The sequence below is a fragment of the Equus asinus genome, chromosome 25, assembly GCF_041296235.1.
Source record: "Equus asinus isolate D_3611 breed Donkey chromosome 25, EquAss-T2T_v2, whole genome shotgun sequence".
Taxonomy (NCBI): domain Eukaryota; kingdom Metazoa; phylum Chordata; class Mammalia; order Perissodactyla; family Equidae; genus Equus; species Equus asinus.
In genome coordinates, this window is record NC_091814.1 from 38,938,994 (window position 1) to 38,957,916 (window position 18,923).

At 35.2% G+C, this 18,923-nt stretch overlaps 1 protein-coding gene across 7 annotated transcripts in view; it reads left to right on the forward strand.

Moving 5' to 3' along the window:
• The window catches only part of EDEM3 (ER degradation enhancing alpha-mannosidase like protein 3), a 64,175-nt gene that overhangs the window by 11,635 nt on the left and 33,617 nt on the right, over positions 1–18,923 (forward strand). For all 7 annotated transcript variants that reach the window (XM_014850304.3, XM_044758401.2, XM_070497118.1 and 4 more), the window contains 5 exons: positions 6,410–6,510; positions 7,257–7,296; positions 12,201–12,313; positions 13,249–13,402; positions 18,271–18,405. In XM_014850304.3, the coding sequence (XP_014705790.2) occupies positions 6,410–6,510; positions 7,257–7,296; positions 12,201–12,313; positions 13,249–13,402; positions 18,271–18,405 (543 nt within the window). The remainder of the gene's footprint in view (positions 1–6,409; positions 6,511–7,256; positions 7,297–12,200; positions 12,314–13,248; positions 13,403–18,270; positions 18,406–18,923) is intronic.

Genomic DNA, 18,923 nt, shown 5'->3' on the forward strand with positions numbered 1-18,923 from the left:
AATTTTGTCAAATACTTTTTTATGTCTCTTGATTACAATCTTCGTAAAAAAATCTGTTACTAGCAGGACTTAATTTCATTATAACATTAATTATCATTTGTTTATTTCATATAACATTATTTCGTAAGTTCAATTTGTTTTATCATTGATCAAAACCAAATTAAGATATATTGAAGAATTTGAAACCTTTGGTCTCACCTAAGTTTGAGCACAAACTTAAAGTATGCTGACACTCTGCTCTGTACTGATTAATTTAAAATCTTTTGAGAGCTGCACTTCTGCTAGTTGTTTCTTCTCAGTGTTGAGAAGCATTCCATAAAATATGCTACCTAGAGGGACAATAAATGTTGAGTGTAGGAAGTGAATCTAATAGTTTAATAGTTTAGATAAATGGAATCCTAAACACCTGAAAAATGGTCTGATAAATGAGTATAAAAGAAAACTGATAAATTATGCAAGTTTAATTAGTAATTAGCATATGCCATCCATATGTGTATGTAAAAAATATCACTTAGTTTTTATTTTAGGAAGAAATACCTTATCTGCCTCAAGGAAGGAGGGGTTTAACAATAAGATCTAGAATAAAACATTTAAAAATGTGTATAACTTTGTTGGAAATTAAGTAGATATATTCTCAATAGCTCACTGTTATAAATAATGCTTTTATTCTGTTATTGTTTTTAGTAGAATAAAGTCTCTTCCCATTGCCTGATTTTTGGATTGGTTTTACTAAAAAGTCAGTTTTTGAGGCTACTTTGACTTGAGTGTTTTAGGGCAGGGTTATATCACCTCAAAACTCCGGTAGATTACGCTCTGGTGTGGAGAGTCTGTGTTTTACTGTATGTTTTTGCTCTTGCTTTTAGCTTTGCTTCTGCTTCGTTTATATGGGACTGTTTGATCATCTGTGCTTTATTGCCGAGTGATAATTATTAAACGTTTTTCGTGGCACTGAGTCATAGCAATATGAATTACTTATCTCTAGTTCTGCCAATACATTGTGAAGGGAAAGTATTACTGTACCTCCAGTAGCCAGGATGTTTGAAGCATAATACACCTGTTTATTTGCCACGTATGCATTGCTCTGGATTTATGCAAACCAACTGTAGTTTGCTTTGTGGTTAACGCAAAGAAGAGGCTGTGGTTGTTTTCGTCTTTAATCTTGAAACGGGAATGTAGAGTAGTTTTGCACCTGGTTCAAACTCTCTTATTTGATTATTCTGGTTTGCAATTGCTATTAATATTTTTCTCATCTGGATAAGCTTAGGGTTTGAGTTTCATATTTAATTTCAGACAAGGTGTTTTGCAAAACCCTAAAAATAGTAGTATGAAGGTTTCTGAGCAGTGGTTTAAATAGTAAGGTACTCTACAGTCAAATTAACATTCGAATGATCTCTTACAAAGTATCTTTCAAAATGCATGAAGTTTAAAAAAATTTTACTTTTCTTCATTTACTTCTGAGTGTTATTTATATGCATTAAATATGAAACTATACAGCAGTAAAAAATAGTGTGTACTCTGGGAAATCACAGTTCTATTGGCATTAACACTGAAAAAAGTAGTTAGAAACTTGACATGTAAAAGATATGTAAAAGTTATTTGGAATTTATACAAAAAAATTATATGTAATTTAAAATTACAAAATATTGAATTCAGAATTTAGCAGCTGAATGTGGATTCTAAATATATTGAAACATTTGTTGGCTGGAATCCTTTCCTTAGGAAATAAATCATGATAGAGCATTGAACTTTTTAAAAGACCTGAAAAGTTGCAATCTTTAATGCTTTTTGTGTTCTTTAGCCTACTTTAATTTTGGGTGGTTTTTTTTTTTTTGGTCTTTTTCTGTTGACCGTGTGTTTAGTATTCCTGGCCTCTATTGTATTTTTCTGCTGCTAATGTGCTGAGTTTGGAATTTAGATAATTGAGTTTAGTGAGAGGCGGTAGAATAGAGTTGGACATGGAATCAGGAATATTTTTGCTGAACTTCAAGAATTAAGAATCATATGGACATGCAAGTGTAGGAGGAGCAAGTCATATTGAAGGTATGAAAGATCAGACTAGTCTTAGAAACTTTGCCTTAGCAGTACTCAGTGAGTGCTTGCTGAGTGTGAGGAATGGGATCTCCAAATTTCTGAATGAAAGAATATATATCTCAGGCGTTTTATAACCATTCAGATTGTTTTTCAAGTGTAAGGCAAGAGACAGCCTAACCCAGGAATACTAGAGAAATAACGATACAGATGACTCTCTTACAATAAACAAACAAAAATAAACTACGCAAGGACAAAGTCCAGGCGACAAGAGATCAATCAGAATAAAATCTCAGGGATGGAGAAGCCATAGAAAAATGTTGTGCGTTGAATCCACTCAAGTAGAATTCTGACACTAACAATTGTGGGAATTATGGTTCCAGACTAGATTACAAATATTATAAACCTTTAAAAATCTTTGTCAAAACATTAAAAATTCTCTTTCTGATGGTTATACATGTACAGAGAATTTTTTTGTTTGTTTGTTTGCTGAGGAGGATTTGCCTGAGCTGACATCTGATGCCAATCTTCCTCTTTTTGTATGTAAGCCACCGCCACGGCATGGCCACTGCCAGACAGGTGGTGTAGGTCTGTGCCTGGGAACCAAACCCCAGCCACCAAAGTAGAGTGTGCTGAATTTAACCACTACAGCGCTGGCCCTACAGAGAAATTTTTAAAATAGGAAAACTAATATTTAGTATAGAATAATTCAAAATATTAGAGACTTTGGAAAAGTATTGTTTCTTTGCAAAAAACTTGGGAAGTTTGAACAACGCTCTCTTTGCTTGCCTTCATCACATGGTATAACTCACTGTGTGATGGAGCATACATCTTTTCCGTACATTGTGAATTGTCCTGCTCCTTTCAAAGTTTGAATCAGCTTCCAGAATTTTATCCTTTGCACTCTGTGTCATGAAATATCTCTGGGGATTCCTTTAATGGAAAAGTTTTTGCAGACATCATTTCCTCTGGAACATCTTTGTCCTTTTTGTCGCAACCACTTTCTTCATCTATGTAGACAATTTGACCTTCACCGAGTTCCTCTGGCTCATGTCTAGAGTCTCAAATGACCGCAGTATCAACATTCCTTAGTCAGCTATTTCTTCTATAACCCCATTTAAGTTCAATTTGAATTTCACTTTTAGTGTTATCACTTCATTTCTTTGCTTAACTTATGTTCTTCTTATCTAATTTCCTCTTTTGATTATCTGTTCTTGTAAGTTGTCAAACTGTCGGGTAGGATTATCACTGGGTGACAAGGAGACTACTCCATGCTTGCTGTCTATGTGTGAACGAATAAATAGATACACAGTGATCAATCACTGACAGATTTTTGAAAAAGTGATGCGATTCATCACTGATTGTTGTGAGCATCTGTTATTTGCATCGTGATTTGTGGATTGAAGAACCAGCACCAAAGTTTGTATTTTATGCAATTTTTTGCAGGTAATATACAGTGGTAACTGAAAATTGAACCATGTTATTGGAGGTTTATTTAACTAAATTGTGGAAACTCGTGTATAGTGAATCCATACAAAGCGAAGATTTCTTATAATAACATAATTGACCAAAATACTAAGTTGTATGAGTATATTAATTCTGTTATTCTTGGCAAGGAGTCAGTAAATATTGTCTAAATTTGAAATATGTAAACACAGTGATTCTAACCTCTAAATGTTTCTCATAATCATATCTTATTAATTTTAGAGGAAGCTTTTAGGGACGCTTTCCTGGTGAAGAAAATATAAAGTTCAGCAGGTCTTTCTTGTTTCTGTCCTTTTCTGTTAAGACTCACAGCCAGTGGGTGGAGATGTTCCAGGTCAGTATCACTGAGGCAACTACCCAACTTAAAGAACCTGCTTCTCTGGCTTATGGCCGTGTATGCAGGGCCAACAGCATCGACTCTCATACCCTTTGGGCATTAACATAATTCCCACTAAAGCCTGTCTTTGTTCCTAATGCCCATGTTGTGATCAGTGGAGCTTCATCTTCTGCACTCCACTGTTGACTTTTGGTTCTTGAAAATTTCTTTTCTTGTTCTCCAGCTCAGCTATGTATTAAAAATAATTTTTTAAAAATTTATACAGCATTTCATTGTGTTTGTAGTAGATAGGAGGGAAGATTCTTGCTTGGGCTTCATCATCTAGACTAGAAATACTCTGTCAATGATCATTCTGTAAAAGAAAAAATCCCACTCACAAGAGTATCCCAAACTATAAAGTACCTATTAAGAAATATGTGAGAACTACAGGAGGAAACGGAATTCATAAAAAAAAGGTCTGAATTAATATAGTGATGTAGTATATTCCTAGATAGGAAGACTCAATTGGTAAAGATATCAATTCTCCCCAAATTAGGCTCTTCCAATTAAAATTTCGATGGAATTTTAAGGAAATTTAAAAATTATCCAGAAGAGTAAATTTGAAAAACTCGTTAAGAAAATTTTGAAGAAAACTAACTAGGGGGAGTGAATTGCCGTACCAAGTAGCAAGGCATGTTGCAAAGATAGAGTAATGAAGATAATGGTTTTGGAGCAGGAAATAAGTCTGTAGAAACAAATAGATCTGTAGGACAGTAGGAGTAGGAAATAGGTCTATTGAGCAAATAGATCTCTAGAACAAAATAGAGGCTACAGAACGTGTGTGTGTGTATCAGTTTTGAACAAATGAAGCTGTATTTCAAGCAGTTAGAGAAAGAATGGATTGTTTAAAAAGTGGTGTTTAGGAAATTGGCTGTTTTGGGGGACAAACACAGTTATATCCCTATTTCACATCATAAAATTAGGTTCCAGATGGAGTAAATATTTAGACATTAAAAAAAAAAATTCTAGGAGTACTGTTTTCAGAGGCTCAAGATTGCCTTCTTAACCATGCCTGAAATCTAGAAACCGTAAAGGAAGAGACTGATAGATTTAACTCGTATTTAAAGCTGAAAGTAAAAAGCACCACAAACAAAGTTAAAAGCCAAACAAAAGACAGGACAAACATAATGTATAGGGCCAATAAGACAATCAATAGAAAATGGACAAAAGGTATAAACAGACATTTCCAAAAAGAAATAGCAATGGCTGATACAAAAAGATGTTTATCCTCACTAATAATGAAACTTGAGATACAATTTTTATCCAGGAGATTGGCAAGATGTAAACCATTGATCATCTCCTATGTTAGTGAGAGTATTGGGAGAGTATAAATTGGTGTCTTCAGTTTGATAGTAGCTATCAAAAATTAAATATCCAGGGGCTGGCCCCGTGGCCGAGTGGTTAAGTTCGTGCGCTCCGCTGCAGGCGACCCAGTGTTTCGTTGGTTCGAATCCTGGGCGCGGACATGGCACTGCTCATCAAACCACGCTGAGGCAGCGTCCCACATACCACAACTAGAAGAACCCACAATGAAGAATATACAACTATGTACCGGGGGCTTTGGGGAGAAAAAGGAAAAAATAAAATCTTTAAAAAAAAAAATTAAATATCCATACTTTGGTCTGTTTCTAGGGACTTAATCCATAGAAATAGAAGCATATGTACAAAATATATATGCATATAAATGTTTATTGTAATATTGTTTACATAGTGAAAAATTGAGTTCAACCTATATGTTCATCAATAGAGAAGTAAATAAGTAAATTTTAACATATCTGTACTTTGGAATACTGTGAGGAGCAGGTACTCTGAAGATTACAGGCTCTGAAGTCAGGCTACCAGATTTGAATTCTGCATCCACCATTTCCTAGTTGTGTGATGTAGGCTTACTTAACTTCTCTGGGCCTCAGTTTTCTCATCGGCAGAATGGAGATAATTGAATCTATTTCAGAGGGTTGTGTGATAATTAAATGAACTAAAGTGTATAGAACAGTGCTTAGAACATAAATACTCAATAATGTTAGCTAATATTCAATTATCACTTTGCAGTTATTAAAAAGAATAAAACACATCTAAAAATTGTAGCATGGAAAAATCCCACTTTGATTTAAGTAAACAAATTTTAGAGCAATGCGTGCATATGGCAGGAGCACTTGTTTGTAAATAAAATTTTTACATGATATATGTGCATGTATTTTAATGTATGTGGATAAGTCTGAAAGGGTAAATGCCAATCTTAGCAGTAGTTACCTCTGGGGAGTGAGATTAGGCAGAGGGGAAGCAGATTATCAGATTTTTAAAGAAATATTTTCTTGTATTGTTCTTCTTTCAAGCATGTATTATATTAACTAAAAATTTTTTTAAAGATTTCGTAGACTGTAAGGATGGTAGAACTTTTGACTAACTTTTATGTTACTTTTTCTTTTTTTTTTTTTTTATAACTGTGAAACGGTTGTCTTCTCTAAATGATGTGTGCTTTCTCTTATTTTCCTTAGTGACTCACTAAGATTTTCCTTGCAGGAACATGCTTACCCAGCTGATGAACTCATGCCTTTAACCTGCAGAGGTCGTGTTAGAGGCCAGGAGCCAAGTCGGGGTGATGTCGATGATGCCTTAGGAAAGTGAGTATGGGCATGGCATCTCAAAGTTCCCAAGTCTTAGACTTCTTAGAGACAGTTTACATTCGGATTTCTGGGGATTGGTTAAATTTCAAAGACTGCTTTAAGTATTAAATTAAGTTCCCTTATTCCTTTCTGTTATCTTTTATAACAAATTAAATAGTTTACCTCTCAGATCAGTGAAAAGTTGTTTATTAAGATGGATGTCACTTTTAAAATGTTTATGAAGTCATTGACACGTTGTAAGGTGTTGATGCTTTAATATTTTTATTTGCTTTAAAAAGAGCTAATGAAGGGCTGGCCCGGTGGTGTAGTGGTTCAGTTTTCACACTCTGCTTCGGCTGCCTGGGGTTCACGACTTTGGATCCTGGGTGCAGACCTACACATCGCTCATCAAGCCACACTGTGGCTGTGTCCCACATAGAAAATAGAGGAAGATCGGCATAGATGTTATCTCAGTGACGATCTTCCTCACAAAAAACAAATAAGTAAATAAAATAAAAAATAAAAAGAGCTAATGAATATTTCTGTTCATTTTGAAAGATATGTAGATATGCTGAACATAAATGTAATGTGAAGGCGTTTCAGGTTCTTTCAGTGCTTTATGAGTTACACTGTACCATAGATGTGTGGAAGTACTAATTGGTAGAAACTATCAGTCAATAGGATGTAGATACATCAGCTTATACATTCATGGATAAAATATTCAGAATTCTAATGTTTTGTATCTCGCTGTACTTGTTTCTTAGATTTTCCCTGACACTGATTGATTCTTTGGACACTCTTGTGGTAGGTTTGATTCTTCTTGAATTTCCTTATTTTATAAATTTCATAGCATACGCCCTCAAATATTGTGATAGAATCATTACACAGTAAGTCTGAAATAGAAGCCTTTGGAATTTAAGATGTTCTGATCTTTGCTTCTAAATAAATCTTTCACACTGTTGAGTTGATAATGTCATGTGAATGTCAAGTGAAATTATGCAGAGTTGTGGAGATACTCAAATAATCTATAAGTCTGTCAGCTTATGTGATGGCGCCTTAATCAGAAAGGTTGTTTTCCTTTGGACAAGGAGCTTGAAGCTGTGTGAAGAAAGAAATTTTAGAAAATACCGTTGATATTCTTGTTCCACAATGGTGTGCCACAATGATACTGAAATTTTTAAATCAGAATTTTTATATATTATATTCATTAAAAGGAATTCTGGTTTCCCAGCCGTGATTTTTAGTACCAAGTGATCATTTCTTGGCATTCCTTTTCAACCTCACGTGATACAAAATCGTCTAAATTATCTGGTTGGGCATGGTTTGTGACGGCAGAGGAGAAAGATGGAATTCTAGATGTCCTGATGTCTAAATACAGTATCTTTCTAGTTTTCTACTTTTAGCTCAGTTATGGTATACAAGTAGGCTTGTGTCAGGATTTCCCCTAAGGCATAATTTTCAACTATGAGTTAATGTCTCAAGTACTAATTAATATTTTAAAAAACAAAAAAATCTTTGGGGTGGCAGAAATTTTTCAGAACGAGACTTTTCTTTTGAATATTGTTTCTACATTCTTCTTTCACTGGGCAATTTTCTTTTCTTTTCTTTCTTTCTTTTTTTTTACCAGAGAGTCTCAACTATACCAGCACCTTAGGATGACTGCCTGTGAAGTTTTAAAAACATCCCCTCTCCCAAGTTATTCTGATTTAATTGTTGTGGAGTGGGGCTGGGCGTTATTGTTTGTTCCTCTAGAGCTTCTCTTTGTTTATAAAATGCAGCTGTGCTTGAGACGACCTTTTTGTTGAGAAGACTAGTGGTTTAGTCCTTTTTAACTGGATCAGGATTTCGAAAGTCGTGGCTTCATTTTTCAGAGATTAAAGGAATGTGCAAACTGTATTATAAGGCCTATGAGAATGAGAGAATAGTCTGTGTCTTATTTTTGGTTTAAGACCCTAGGTGTTGGGGAAGAGAAAAAGATAAGCAAAATAACCTGGGAGGCACAAATTACCACCCCGGGAAAAACTAAGTGGTGTTATTGATTTGTAACTCTGGCTGGGTTATGGACAAACTTGATACAGGGGAGTGTGGAGCAGAAGCAGTGAATCAGGAAAGACCAAAGGTGGACTTATATTTGTCTCTCGTTCTGTCATTTTGGCTTTATCCTTCCATATAGCAGGTTCCCTATCATCTGTCTGTAAGCTCTTAGTTGATTTTCATGAACATGGACCTCAGATATCATATGTGTTTTAAAATTTTTTTCAGAAGTGAAGGAGAAAAGGTCGTTCCAGGCTTCATAACTTTCAAATATTTAGAAATCTGTTGGCTTCTAATTGAGAAGACAGTCATTATTATTATGGTTATAACCTTCAGATTATACCAATTATATACTTTGGCATTGTTCTCAAAATATGATCCCAGGACCAGCAGCATCAGCATCACCTAGCAACTTCTTAGAAATGCAGATTCTAGGACCTTATCCCAGACATACTGAATCAGAAAGTCTGGGAGTGAGGCCCTGCGGTCTGTTTCTTAATAAGCTTCCAGATGATTCTGTGTATGCTAAAGTTTGAGAACCACTATACGATGATGCTGTGGTTTTAAACTTCAACGTACTACAAGTCACCTGGGGATCTTGCTAATATGCAGATTCTGACCCAGTATACTCAAGGTGGGGCCCAAGAATCTGTCTTTCTAATAAGCTGCCACTTTGTGGCGGTGCTGCTGCTGGTCAGCAGACCACACTTGTGGTAACCTGGGCTGTAAACTGACTTCTGGCTCCTTGTGGCGGGGAGGACCAAGAAGTGATGAAGTTTTACAAACATTTAAAAAATTATACATTATAAACTCTTTAAATTTCAGTCTTTTCAAGTGGGAATAACCTAAGTAACTTATTACATATCATTGTAATTTTGAAATACGCAAATTCGTTTTGAATTTTTATTATCTTAAACATTTTCTTTTTAGTTTAAACAGAATTAAAAGAAATTAGTTTGAATGTTTTTCCTATATTTAGAAGGAATGCTATCTTGCACATTTTATCCATACAAGTATTAATATTTCTAATTTATTTTGCCTTTACTTTGTGATGATTTTTTCATTTTGTGATTTATTTATTTGAAAACATTAATAAGACGTATCACTTGTGACAGTACACACAACCCAACCATTTTTATTTTGGTTATGCCATAATGTGTTAAGTAGAATTTCTTTTGTCATAGTTTGATCTTTAAACTGTTGTTTGTAATTCTAGCCATCTAATTTCTGTTGACTGTACTGAAGTCAAGTACTGAAACTTTAAATTTAACATTACCATGAAATCTGTAGAAAGATATCGAAGCATATTAAAGATAATGGGGGAAAGGAAGGGACCTGAATTCATCCTTTATCATCTAGGAGCTTAAGAAACTCATTAACCGATGGGGCTGTCAGAGTGAATTTTCTAGCTAACTATGGACAGAGAGAACTGTCTCCCAGTTTGATTCTCCTTTTAAACAAATAGCATTGGTACTATTCTTGGGAGTAGTTCTCAGGAGATAGAGCTAGGAAGAAGAATGAGACTAATAAAACGATATTATAAAGTGTATTTGTGTGTGAGGGGGGAGTAGAACAATTGTGTCTCATTTTAAGGGCTATATTCCTCTACAATTGTTGTTGTAGAATTTACATGGACTTTGAGGTTGAGAAGGGAAAGCAGTCAGTTTAAAATTGGGTTTCGTGTTATATTTACTCAAGGCTTACCCTAAATTTTACTTTTATTTGAATTTTAGTCAGATACTCTTATGGATTTTTTTTTTTTTTTTTTTTTTTTTTTGCTAAGGAAGATTCAGCCTGAGCTAACGTCTGTGCCAGTCTTCCTCTATTTTTTAGTATATGGGCTGCCAGCGCAGCATGGCTGCTAACAGAGTGGTGTAGGTCTGTGCCCAGGAACCAAACCTGGGCCACCAAAGCAGAGTGCACTGAACTTAACCACTAGGCCACTGGGACTGGCCCTCTTGTGGAATGTTTTGTATCTAAATTAGAATTTTTAGTGCAAGTATCAAATCAAGTGAAAAAGCACTACAAAATATTATCAAACAAAAAGATTAAATAGTCAAATAAAAGAAAACTACTTTTAGTGGATCTAGGCCCTAAATAACATGTAATTGGGCAGGCTTAATTTAGACTGAAAAATCTAAGCAACCTATATAATGACAGTGACCCCTTCATGAAGCTCGTTTCAAGAATCCCAGAGTTCTTAGTTTAGTCAGGCTTCTAGGCCCATGTGGGAATAATAGTAGTATTACAAAGTCAGGCACTCTACTAAAATTACTTCACATAATTACCTCATTTAAGGAGACAACCCTGTGAGAGAAGGTGTTTCCTCTTTTTGTAGATGAAGGAACAGGCTCAGAGATGGAAGTAACTTGACTGAGATTAGACAAGTAGTGAATGAAGGAACCAGAATTCAAATTGGAGCTTGCTCTTGACCACAACATTGTACTTCCCCCTTAGTACTTAGGGGCCGGGGCATCCACGGGGTGAAGATGGTAGGTGGTGTATGGTTTAGGATCAGTCATTTCCTGAAGGCTGTGCTTTCTTCTGAGAGTGAGCAACTTTTATAATGATGTTTGGTGAAGAGGATGGTTTTTTGTTTTGTTTTGACTTGGAAACCAGATCCCAGTAGAGCTCACCTCATGTAGCTCTAGTTGTGGGTTATATATATATATATATTTTTTTTTATATAAAATTTTTTTATTAAAAAATATTTTGGGGGACCAGCCCTGTGGCCAAGTGGTTAAGTTCGTGCCCTCTGCTTTGGCTGCCCAGGGTTTCACTGGTTTGGATCCTGGGTGCGCACGTGGCACCACTCGTCACGCCACGTTGAGGCAGCGTCCCACATGCTGCAACTAGAAGGACCCACAACTACAACATACAACTATGTACTGGGGAGATTTGGGGAGAAAAGGTAGAAAAAAAATAAAAATAAAAAGATTGGCAACAGTTGTTAGCTCAGGTGCCAATCTTTAAAAAAAAAAAATTTTTTTTGTCTTATACAATATACATAACAAAATATTTATCATTTTTGCCATTTGTAAGCATACAATTTAGTGACAATAAATACATTCACAATGTTGTATAACCACCACCACTGTATACCCAAAACTTTTTCATCATCCCCAACGGAACTCAGTACCCCTTAAACAATAACTTCCCGTTCTCCATTTCCCCAGCCCCTGTAACGTGGTTACCTCAAGTAACCTCTACTTCCTGACTCTATAAATTTGCCTATTCTAGGTACCTTATACAAATGGAATCATGAAATATTTGTCCTTATCTGGCTTACTTCACTAATTATAATGTTTTCAAGGTGAATCCTTGTTGTAGCGTATATCAAAATTTCATTCCTTTTTATGGCTGAATAATATTCAATTGTATGTATGTATGTGGGTTATATATTAAGAAACCAGTTAACAGTTCTGAGGATGATTGTTTTAAAGTCCTAATGATATTCAGTGTGTTTAAAAAAGTAGTATATAAAGATTCCTTATAATTAGGCACTTAATTTTTTTGGTTTCACATATTACATTTTCGTAATATGCTTAAGGAAATATTATTTTGTCTTTTTAGAGTCTTAAAGTGTATTAACTTGCTTTTAGTAGCTTATTCTGAGGATATTTTTCTTTGACTTGGTAGAAAAGAACTTTATTTTCATGATTTTCTTTTCCTAGGTATTAAATAAAACTAAAGAATTTGAAGATGCAGTGAGAAAAGTTTTAAGAGATGTTAATTTAGATAATGATGTAGTTGTATCAGTTTTTGAAACAAACATCAGAGTTCTTGGGTAAGTAAAACACTGAAGCTATAATTTTAATAACAAAAGCTTAGGGTATACTGTTTATTTTTTGATGGTAATAAAGCAAGAAATTTCTTATGTTTAGAAGATAAAAGTTGGGATATTATGAAACACAGAGGCTGTGGGATGACCTTGCATTGTAGCAGGCACAGACAGCAGCGGGCTTTGGAGATAGTTGCAGACTCAAATCAAAGGTAATCCCTGCATGTTGTTAAAAAGGACTGTAGGTTGAACACTTGGGTGTTAGCTCCATCACAGGCTCACTAGCTTACGTACTTTCCTAACCTTAGCCAGCACCTCTTCATGCCAAATGAAACTGAACTTAGAGGATTACCTCACAACTAAGCAGTTTGAATTGCTCTTGGAGCTTTTTAAAATAGGGTGGAATTATAGGATTTATTAATTCAAGTCTCCACATTATTAAGTTTTATATTTAATGGTTACCTTTGTGTTATTGTAACTCATTTCCTATTCTCAGACAGACAAGTGAGTCTATTCTTCAATTAAGGAAATAGTTATGTAGCTTTTCACAGTTTATTTGTCTATTACATTTAATACAGAGTGAAGAGGTTTTTTTTAATATTGTGATAAGAGAGTTAAAGATTTCATGTTGATTCAATTAAATTAGTTAAATTTGTTAAAATAAGTGATTTCTAGGATGTTCTTCATTTTAAGAAAATTTAAGGCGTTTAAGAATGCTTTACCGCAGACAGAGCATCAGAATTTTTTTTTGTACTGGCTAGGTAGTTAAAATGGTTTGCCATAAAATGAGTACCCAGAGTTAGGTAGAGAATTAGATTCTTCTGTGATCTTTCCTTACGGATGCTAAATTGTTGATAATAAGATACCCACGTCCTTTTAGGTAGTGACCTATCTGTAAGTAACTGTAAGATGTGGATAATGTTTCGTCTCTGTGATTGCAGGGGTCTTTTGGGTGGACACTCATTGGCAATCATGCTGAAAGAAAAAGGCGAGTATATGCAGTGGTACAATGATGAACTTCTCCAAATGGCAAAGCAATTGGGTTACAAACTTTTACCAGCTTTCAATACTACCAGTGGCCTTCCTTATCCAAGAGTAAGTAATCCTGAAAAATGTTCTTTGTATACTTCCTTTGCTATTTTAAAAAAATGAATTTTTGTGATCAGAGCCATTGTTCTTCACCTGCCTGAGGCTGGCAAAAAACGTTTCATAGCTATGTAACAAATTTATATTGACATTTCAATTAATTTGCCTTTGAGTGGTATGAGAATTTAGATTAGTTTAAGCCTTTTTATGTGTCACTGTGTACAGATTAGGTTATACTGCAGAAGAAAGAAACAGATGCCAGACTAGCATTTGGACACAGACTTATTTGTGCAGAAGATGTAGTTGAAGCAGTGAGGGCAGGTGTTAACTCTCCAGAGGAGAGGATGTGGAGAGAACGCAGGACAGGGGGATGAGTAGGGAGCAGAGCTGTGAAGAGGAGCGTGTTCAGGCTTAGGAGAGCCACAGAGTAGTGTGTAGTATTATGAAATCCTGAAAAGAGTTTCAAAAGAAGATGTTCTAGAAAACATTAAGAGGATTAGAGGCAAACAGAGCCTTGAAGGGTATAATGTGGTAGAATAAAGGAGAAAGAAGGATTCAAAGTAGGTGAAAGTACAGGACCATTCATTCTGAGACTTCTTCTATGTTGGTAGTTTAGAGTTGGCAGCAGAGTCGATTGAGAGAGTTTTGTGTTTTTTCCAAGAAAATTTTTTATTTAAACCAGAGGGAAAGAAGCCATTGAAGAAAGAAAGAACTCTCTCTCCTGATTTATTTCATTCCTTTTTATTTTTATTTTTTGTAAGATTTTATTTTTCCTTCTTGTCCCCAAAGCCCCCCGGTACATAGTTGTATATCTTTAGTTGTGGGTCCTTCCAGCTATGGCATGTGGGACGTCGCCTCAGCATGGCCTGATGAGCGCTGCCATGTCCACACCCAGGATCCAAACCGGTGAAACCCTGGGCTGCCAAAGCGGAGTGCTCGAACCCAACCACTCAGCCACGGGACTGGCTCCTATTTCCTTCTTTATTAACATTATTACTCTCTCCCTTGTATCCAAGTCAGACACCTCAGCCATTACTGACCTCTATTAATTTTTGTCTTTTCTTACTGCTGCTATGCTAGTTGAAACCAATATAATTTTATTCCTAAACTACTGTAAATATCCATCTTACTCTTTTCTCTCTGATTTATACTTTGGACACTTAAAAAATTAGTCTTACTAAAACATAGTTTTTATCAAATTACTTTTCCCTTGAGAAGTTTTACTGACTCTCCCTGTTGTTCTTGGTGTCCTTGAACTTTTAGAGTTCGTTATGGTTTGGCAATAGACTTTCTTTGACATTCTTTCATACCCATACCCCAGTGAAATGAGTGTTCCATTTCAGCCACAATCATCTATTAGTGTTCCCCCAAAACACCTAGGATTTTGTTGTTTTTTGTTTTGTTGTTTTCATTTCCATGCGTTTAGGCCTGCCATCTCTGTTACCCGGAATAACTTCTGTACCAACATAAATCAGATAAGACTCATTTCCTCCATCAAGAAATCTCTGGCTGGAGATACAGCAAGATAGAGAACAGTGCTTTTCAAACTAGAGGTCACAGCCCACTCATTTACCCGTTTATTAGTGGATCATGACTAACACTTTTTTTTTAATGAAACAGACTAGTATTAAATCTCTTTCTTTTTTTTCTTCCGAGGAAGATTAGCCTTGAGCTAACATCTGCTGCCAATCCTCCTCTTTTTGCTGAGGAAGCCTGGCCCTGAGCTAACATCCATGCCCATCTTCCTCTACTTTATATGTGGGACGCCTACCACAGCATGGCGTGCCAAGCGGTGCCATGTCCACAACCGGGATCCGAACCAGTGATCCCTGGGCCACCTAAGCGGAACGTGCGCACTTAACCACTGGCCCACTGGGCTGGCCCCTGTGAACATCCTTTTACACATCTTTTTGCTTATTTCTTCCTTAGGATAAATTACTAGAAGAGGAAACAGTGAGTCACAGAATAGGAAATGCTTTTTTAAGGCTTTGGGTACTTGTTGCCCGCTTGCCCTCCAGAAGGTTCTACTTTTCTACTTCCTCAGTGTTGTATAAAAGTGCATGTGTCCTTGGGGCTGGCCCCGTGGCCGAGTGGTTAAGTTCACGCGCTCCGCTGCAGGCGGCCCAGTGTTTCGTTGGTTCGAATCCTGGGCGCGGACATGGCACTGCTCATCAAACCACGCTGAGGCAGCGTCCCACATGCCACAACTAGAAGGACCCACAACGAAGAATATACAACTATGTACCGGGGGGCTTTGGGGAGAAAAAGGAAAAAAAAAAAAAATTTTTTTAAAAATAAAAAGTGCATGTGTCCTTGTACCGTTGCCAACACCGTGTATTATCATTCTTTTACCAATTTAAGGAGGAGAAGAGTAGAATCATGTTTTAATTTGAATTCCTTTGCTTACTGTGGTTAAACTTGTTTGTTGATCTTTTAATTTTCTTAGCATATTAAAATTAAAAGCAGGGTTATTTTAAACTATCTAGTTGTTTATCTAATTGAATTTACTTTTAGTAAATGTTTTTAGTTTTTGTTATAAATAGAGGTGCTGAATTTTTTGGAATCTAGGATTTCTTTTGCTATAATATAAGAGGCAGGCAAGGAATTGAAACAGAAGCCACTGAGGGCATGATAGTAAAACAAAGAAAATTGTACTGTTTTCATATCCTCTGAATTGCAAGAAAATTTAAAAATTATTTTTTAGAAGAGGACTACTGGTAGAAAATAACTGCCTCCCCTTCCTTCCTTATACACGCTTAGTAGATACTGCTTTTGCTCATGACAGTTTGTGCAATCCGTCTCTCTTAGATATGCATACGTAATTGATAGTATTTGCATTAATAGTTTTAACCAGAAGAATTTCTTGGATGGAAATGCAATTGCAAGAGTTAATAGTCATTTTTTTAAACTCACCTATAAACCCTTGAGCTAGTCCACATTTTGTAATGCCATTTCCTCAAAGTTAATGAAAAGCACCTTGCCAGCTTCTCATTTAAGACCTCATTGCTAAACTTGAGTAGATGATTATATCCATAAAATATAGGGTTAATAGGAATTCCATTATGATTTAATACATATTTTACGGATTTGCCAGTGTAGCAAATACATAATGTAGATAAATGTAATGTAGGTAATTTAAACTTTTACTTTTTAATAAAAAAGGGTGTTTTTAAAAAACTACTTTGTGATTCTCAGGAAAGCTCAGTACCAAGAGGAACCAGGTTCCAAATTCCTTCCAAGTACAAAACCTTTATTATACTTTTATCCCTTTTTGTCTTAAGCCGTTCTTAGTTCTCAGCTACCCCCAATGCAGTGATATTTCTTCTTCCGAATTTTAAATATTAGCATTTGTTGTCAGTTCTGTTTGTTTAACACTTATTTAAGACTTTCCATTATTAATTATCTTCTCTGTTTACATAGTTGTCTTGTTTACTCTGTCTGAATTTTAAGCTCCTTCAGGGCAAAGGTCTCCTCAGTTTGTCTTTTACCATAATACCCATGACATAGTAGGTAATTATTAAATAAATATTGATCAGTTGATTGTAGTAATTAATAGAACTAGCCAGAAAATATTTTTCGCTGTTGACTCAATGCAAATATTTATAAAAATTGTTATAGTTTACCTTAGTATTATTAATGTAATTAAAATATTTCATTATTGAGGATTGTTTCATTTTAAGTTCATTATTCTTAACATAAATTTTAGTGCTGTAGACAGATAGGCAGCATAAGGGGACAGGGGATAGTTTCCCATCTGGCTCATGGTGCAGAGCTACCTAAAACTATTATTCTAGCAGAAGTACAAACGACCATGGTAACTGTGAATTTGAGTGGTGGTGGACAGCTGCTACCAGGCTAATAGCACATGGAATGGGGTGTAAATGCCTCGAGGGACATTCTAGGAAGTGGGATAAATGACCATACTGAACCCACCTTAGTGATCCACTCCCCTTGTCTCACCTACGTTTCACATTTGTTTGTTTTGTCGCTGAGCGAGTGTCTTCCCCTCTCCTTGTTTAGAAATGCCGAGAATCTGTTGACTGGACCCTGTTAAGGTAATAGGCATACCTAGCAATTGATTTCTGCAGATAAATTGAAATATAAATTTGAGTTTCTCTGTAGAGGAGTTTGAATAATAACTGACCTGAAAACATACCCATGATGTTTTGTATTTGATTCTTTTGTTTGTTGCTATGCTAAATCTTTGGCATATTCTTACTCTTTCGTTGTTTAGTCGGACTGAAGAAAAACATTCTAGTTTTAATCAGTTTCTGGTTAGTCTGGTTCTTGTTAATCCAGGTTTATACTGTAGTATTATTTGGCTGTCTTTGAAAAAATTTTCTTTGTGTTATTTGTTAGCCTGTCAACAAGGCAATATACTCTCTATTTCAAAATTTCTAAAGCCTGTGAACAAAATATTAATCTCATTTTAAATATATATCATAACTTAATCAGTGTTTTCTCTATGAAAGACTAATATACTACTGATTTTTCACAAATTCTCAATTAAACCTAATTTCTTTAGGGCTGGTCTGGTTTCCTGTTCTTGTACTAACTAGTTCAAACTGTCCAGAGAACAAAATTTTTATAGAACCTATTTTCTCTGTGTAATTATTATAATGATACTGAATTTTGATATCATCAAGAAAGGAACTAAATGAAAACTTATTTACTCCGCAAATATTATGTGCTTAGAATATACTTCCCGAAATGTTAATTGGAAACTCACCAACATCATCAGATTGAATTTCAGTGTTTAGTGATTTTGTGAGTTATTCTTATGATTTGATATAAAAGTCTTGATTGAAAAATGGTTTCTTATCAAGAAGTCATTATCTCTTGATAATTGCTAATGATAATCTTCTGATTTTATTTAGATTAATTTAAAATTTGGTATCAGAAAACCAGAAGCTCGGACAGGAACTGAGACAGACACCTGTACAGCTTGTGCAGGTACCTTGATCCTTGAGTTTGCCGCTTTAAGTCGATTCACAGGAGCAACAATATTCGAGGTTTGCTTTTCATAGTCTTTACTCTCCTTTGTGTTGGGCGGAACTGACTTTTTATCTCTTCTTCATTGGTCAAGTATTAGGATTATCAGTTGGAAGATTTCTGTTATTTTAGTGAATTTTTGTCTAAACTACATAGTTTTTAATTGTCAAAAAAATAGAAGTTGTATTAAATACAACTTTGCATTTTGTTCACAAACTATAAAGTTTCACTGAGACTGTTTTCTTAGCTTAAGATAGGAGTAGGGAAATATAATCTTTATGAAACTTACAGCTCTGAAATCATACCATTTAATTAAAGTTGTAATTTTTAAAACAATCAGCATAAATAGATTGAGTCAAGAATTAAAACTGTTTTACACTCTAGTCTTAAATCTGCAAAGTGACAAATTGGTTTAATGGGTTTTTTTTCTTTTATAGAAGTTCTTCAGCAATGCTGAATAGATTCATGCTCTGAAATTAATTTTAACCTAAAAACTCTCCTGTACCTGTCCTTTGCTTTTGTGTTTTGTAACATCTTT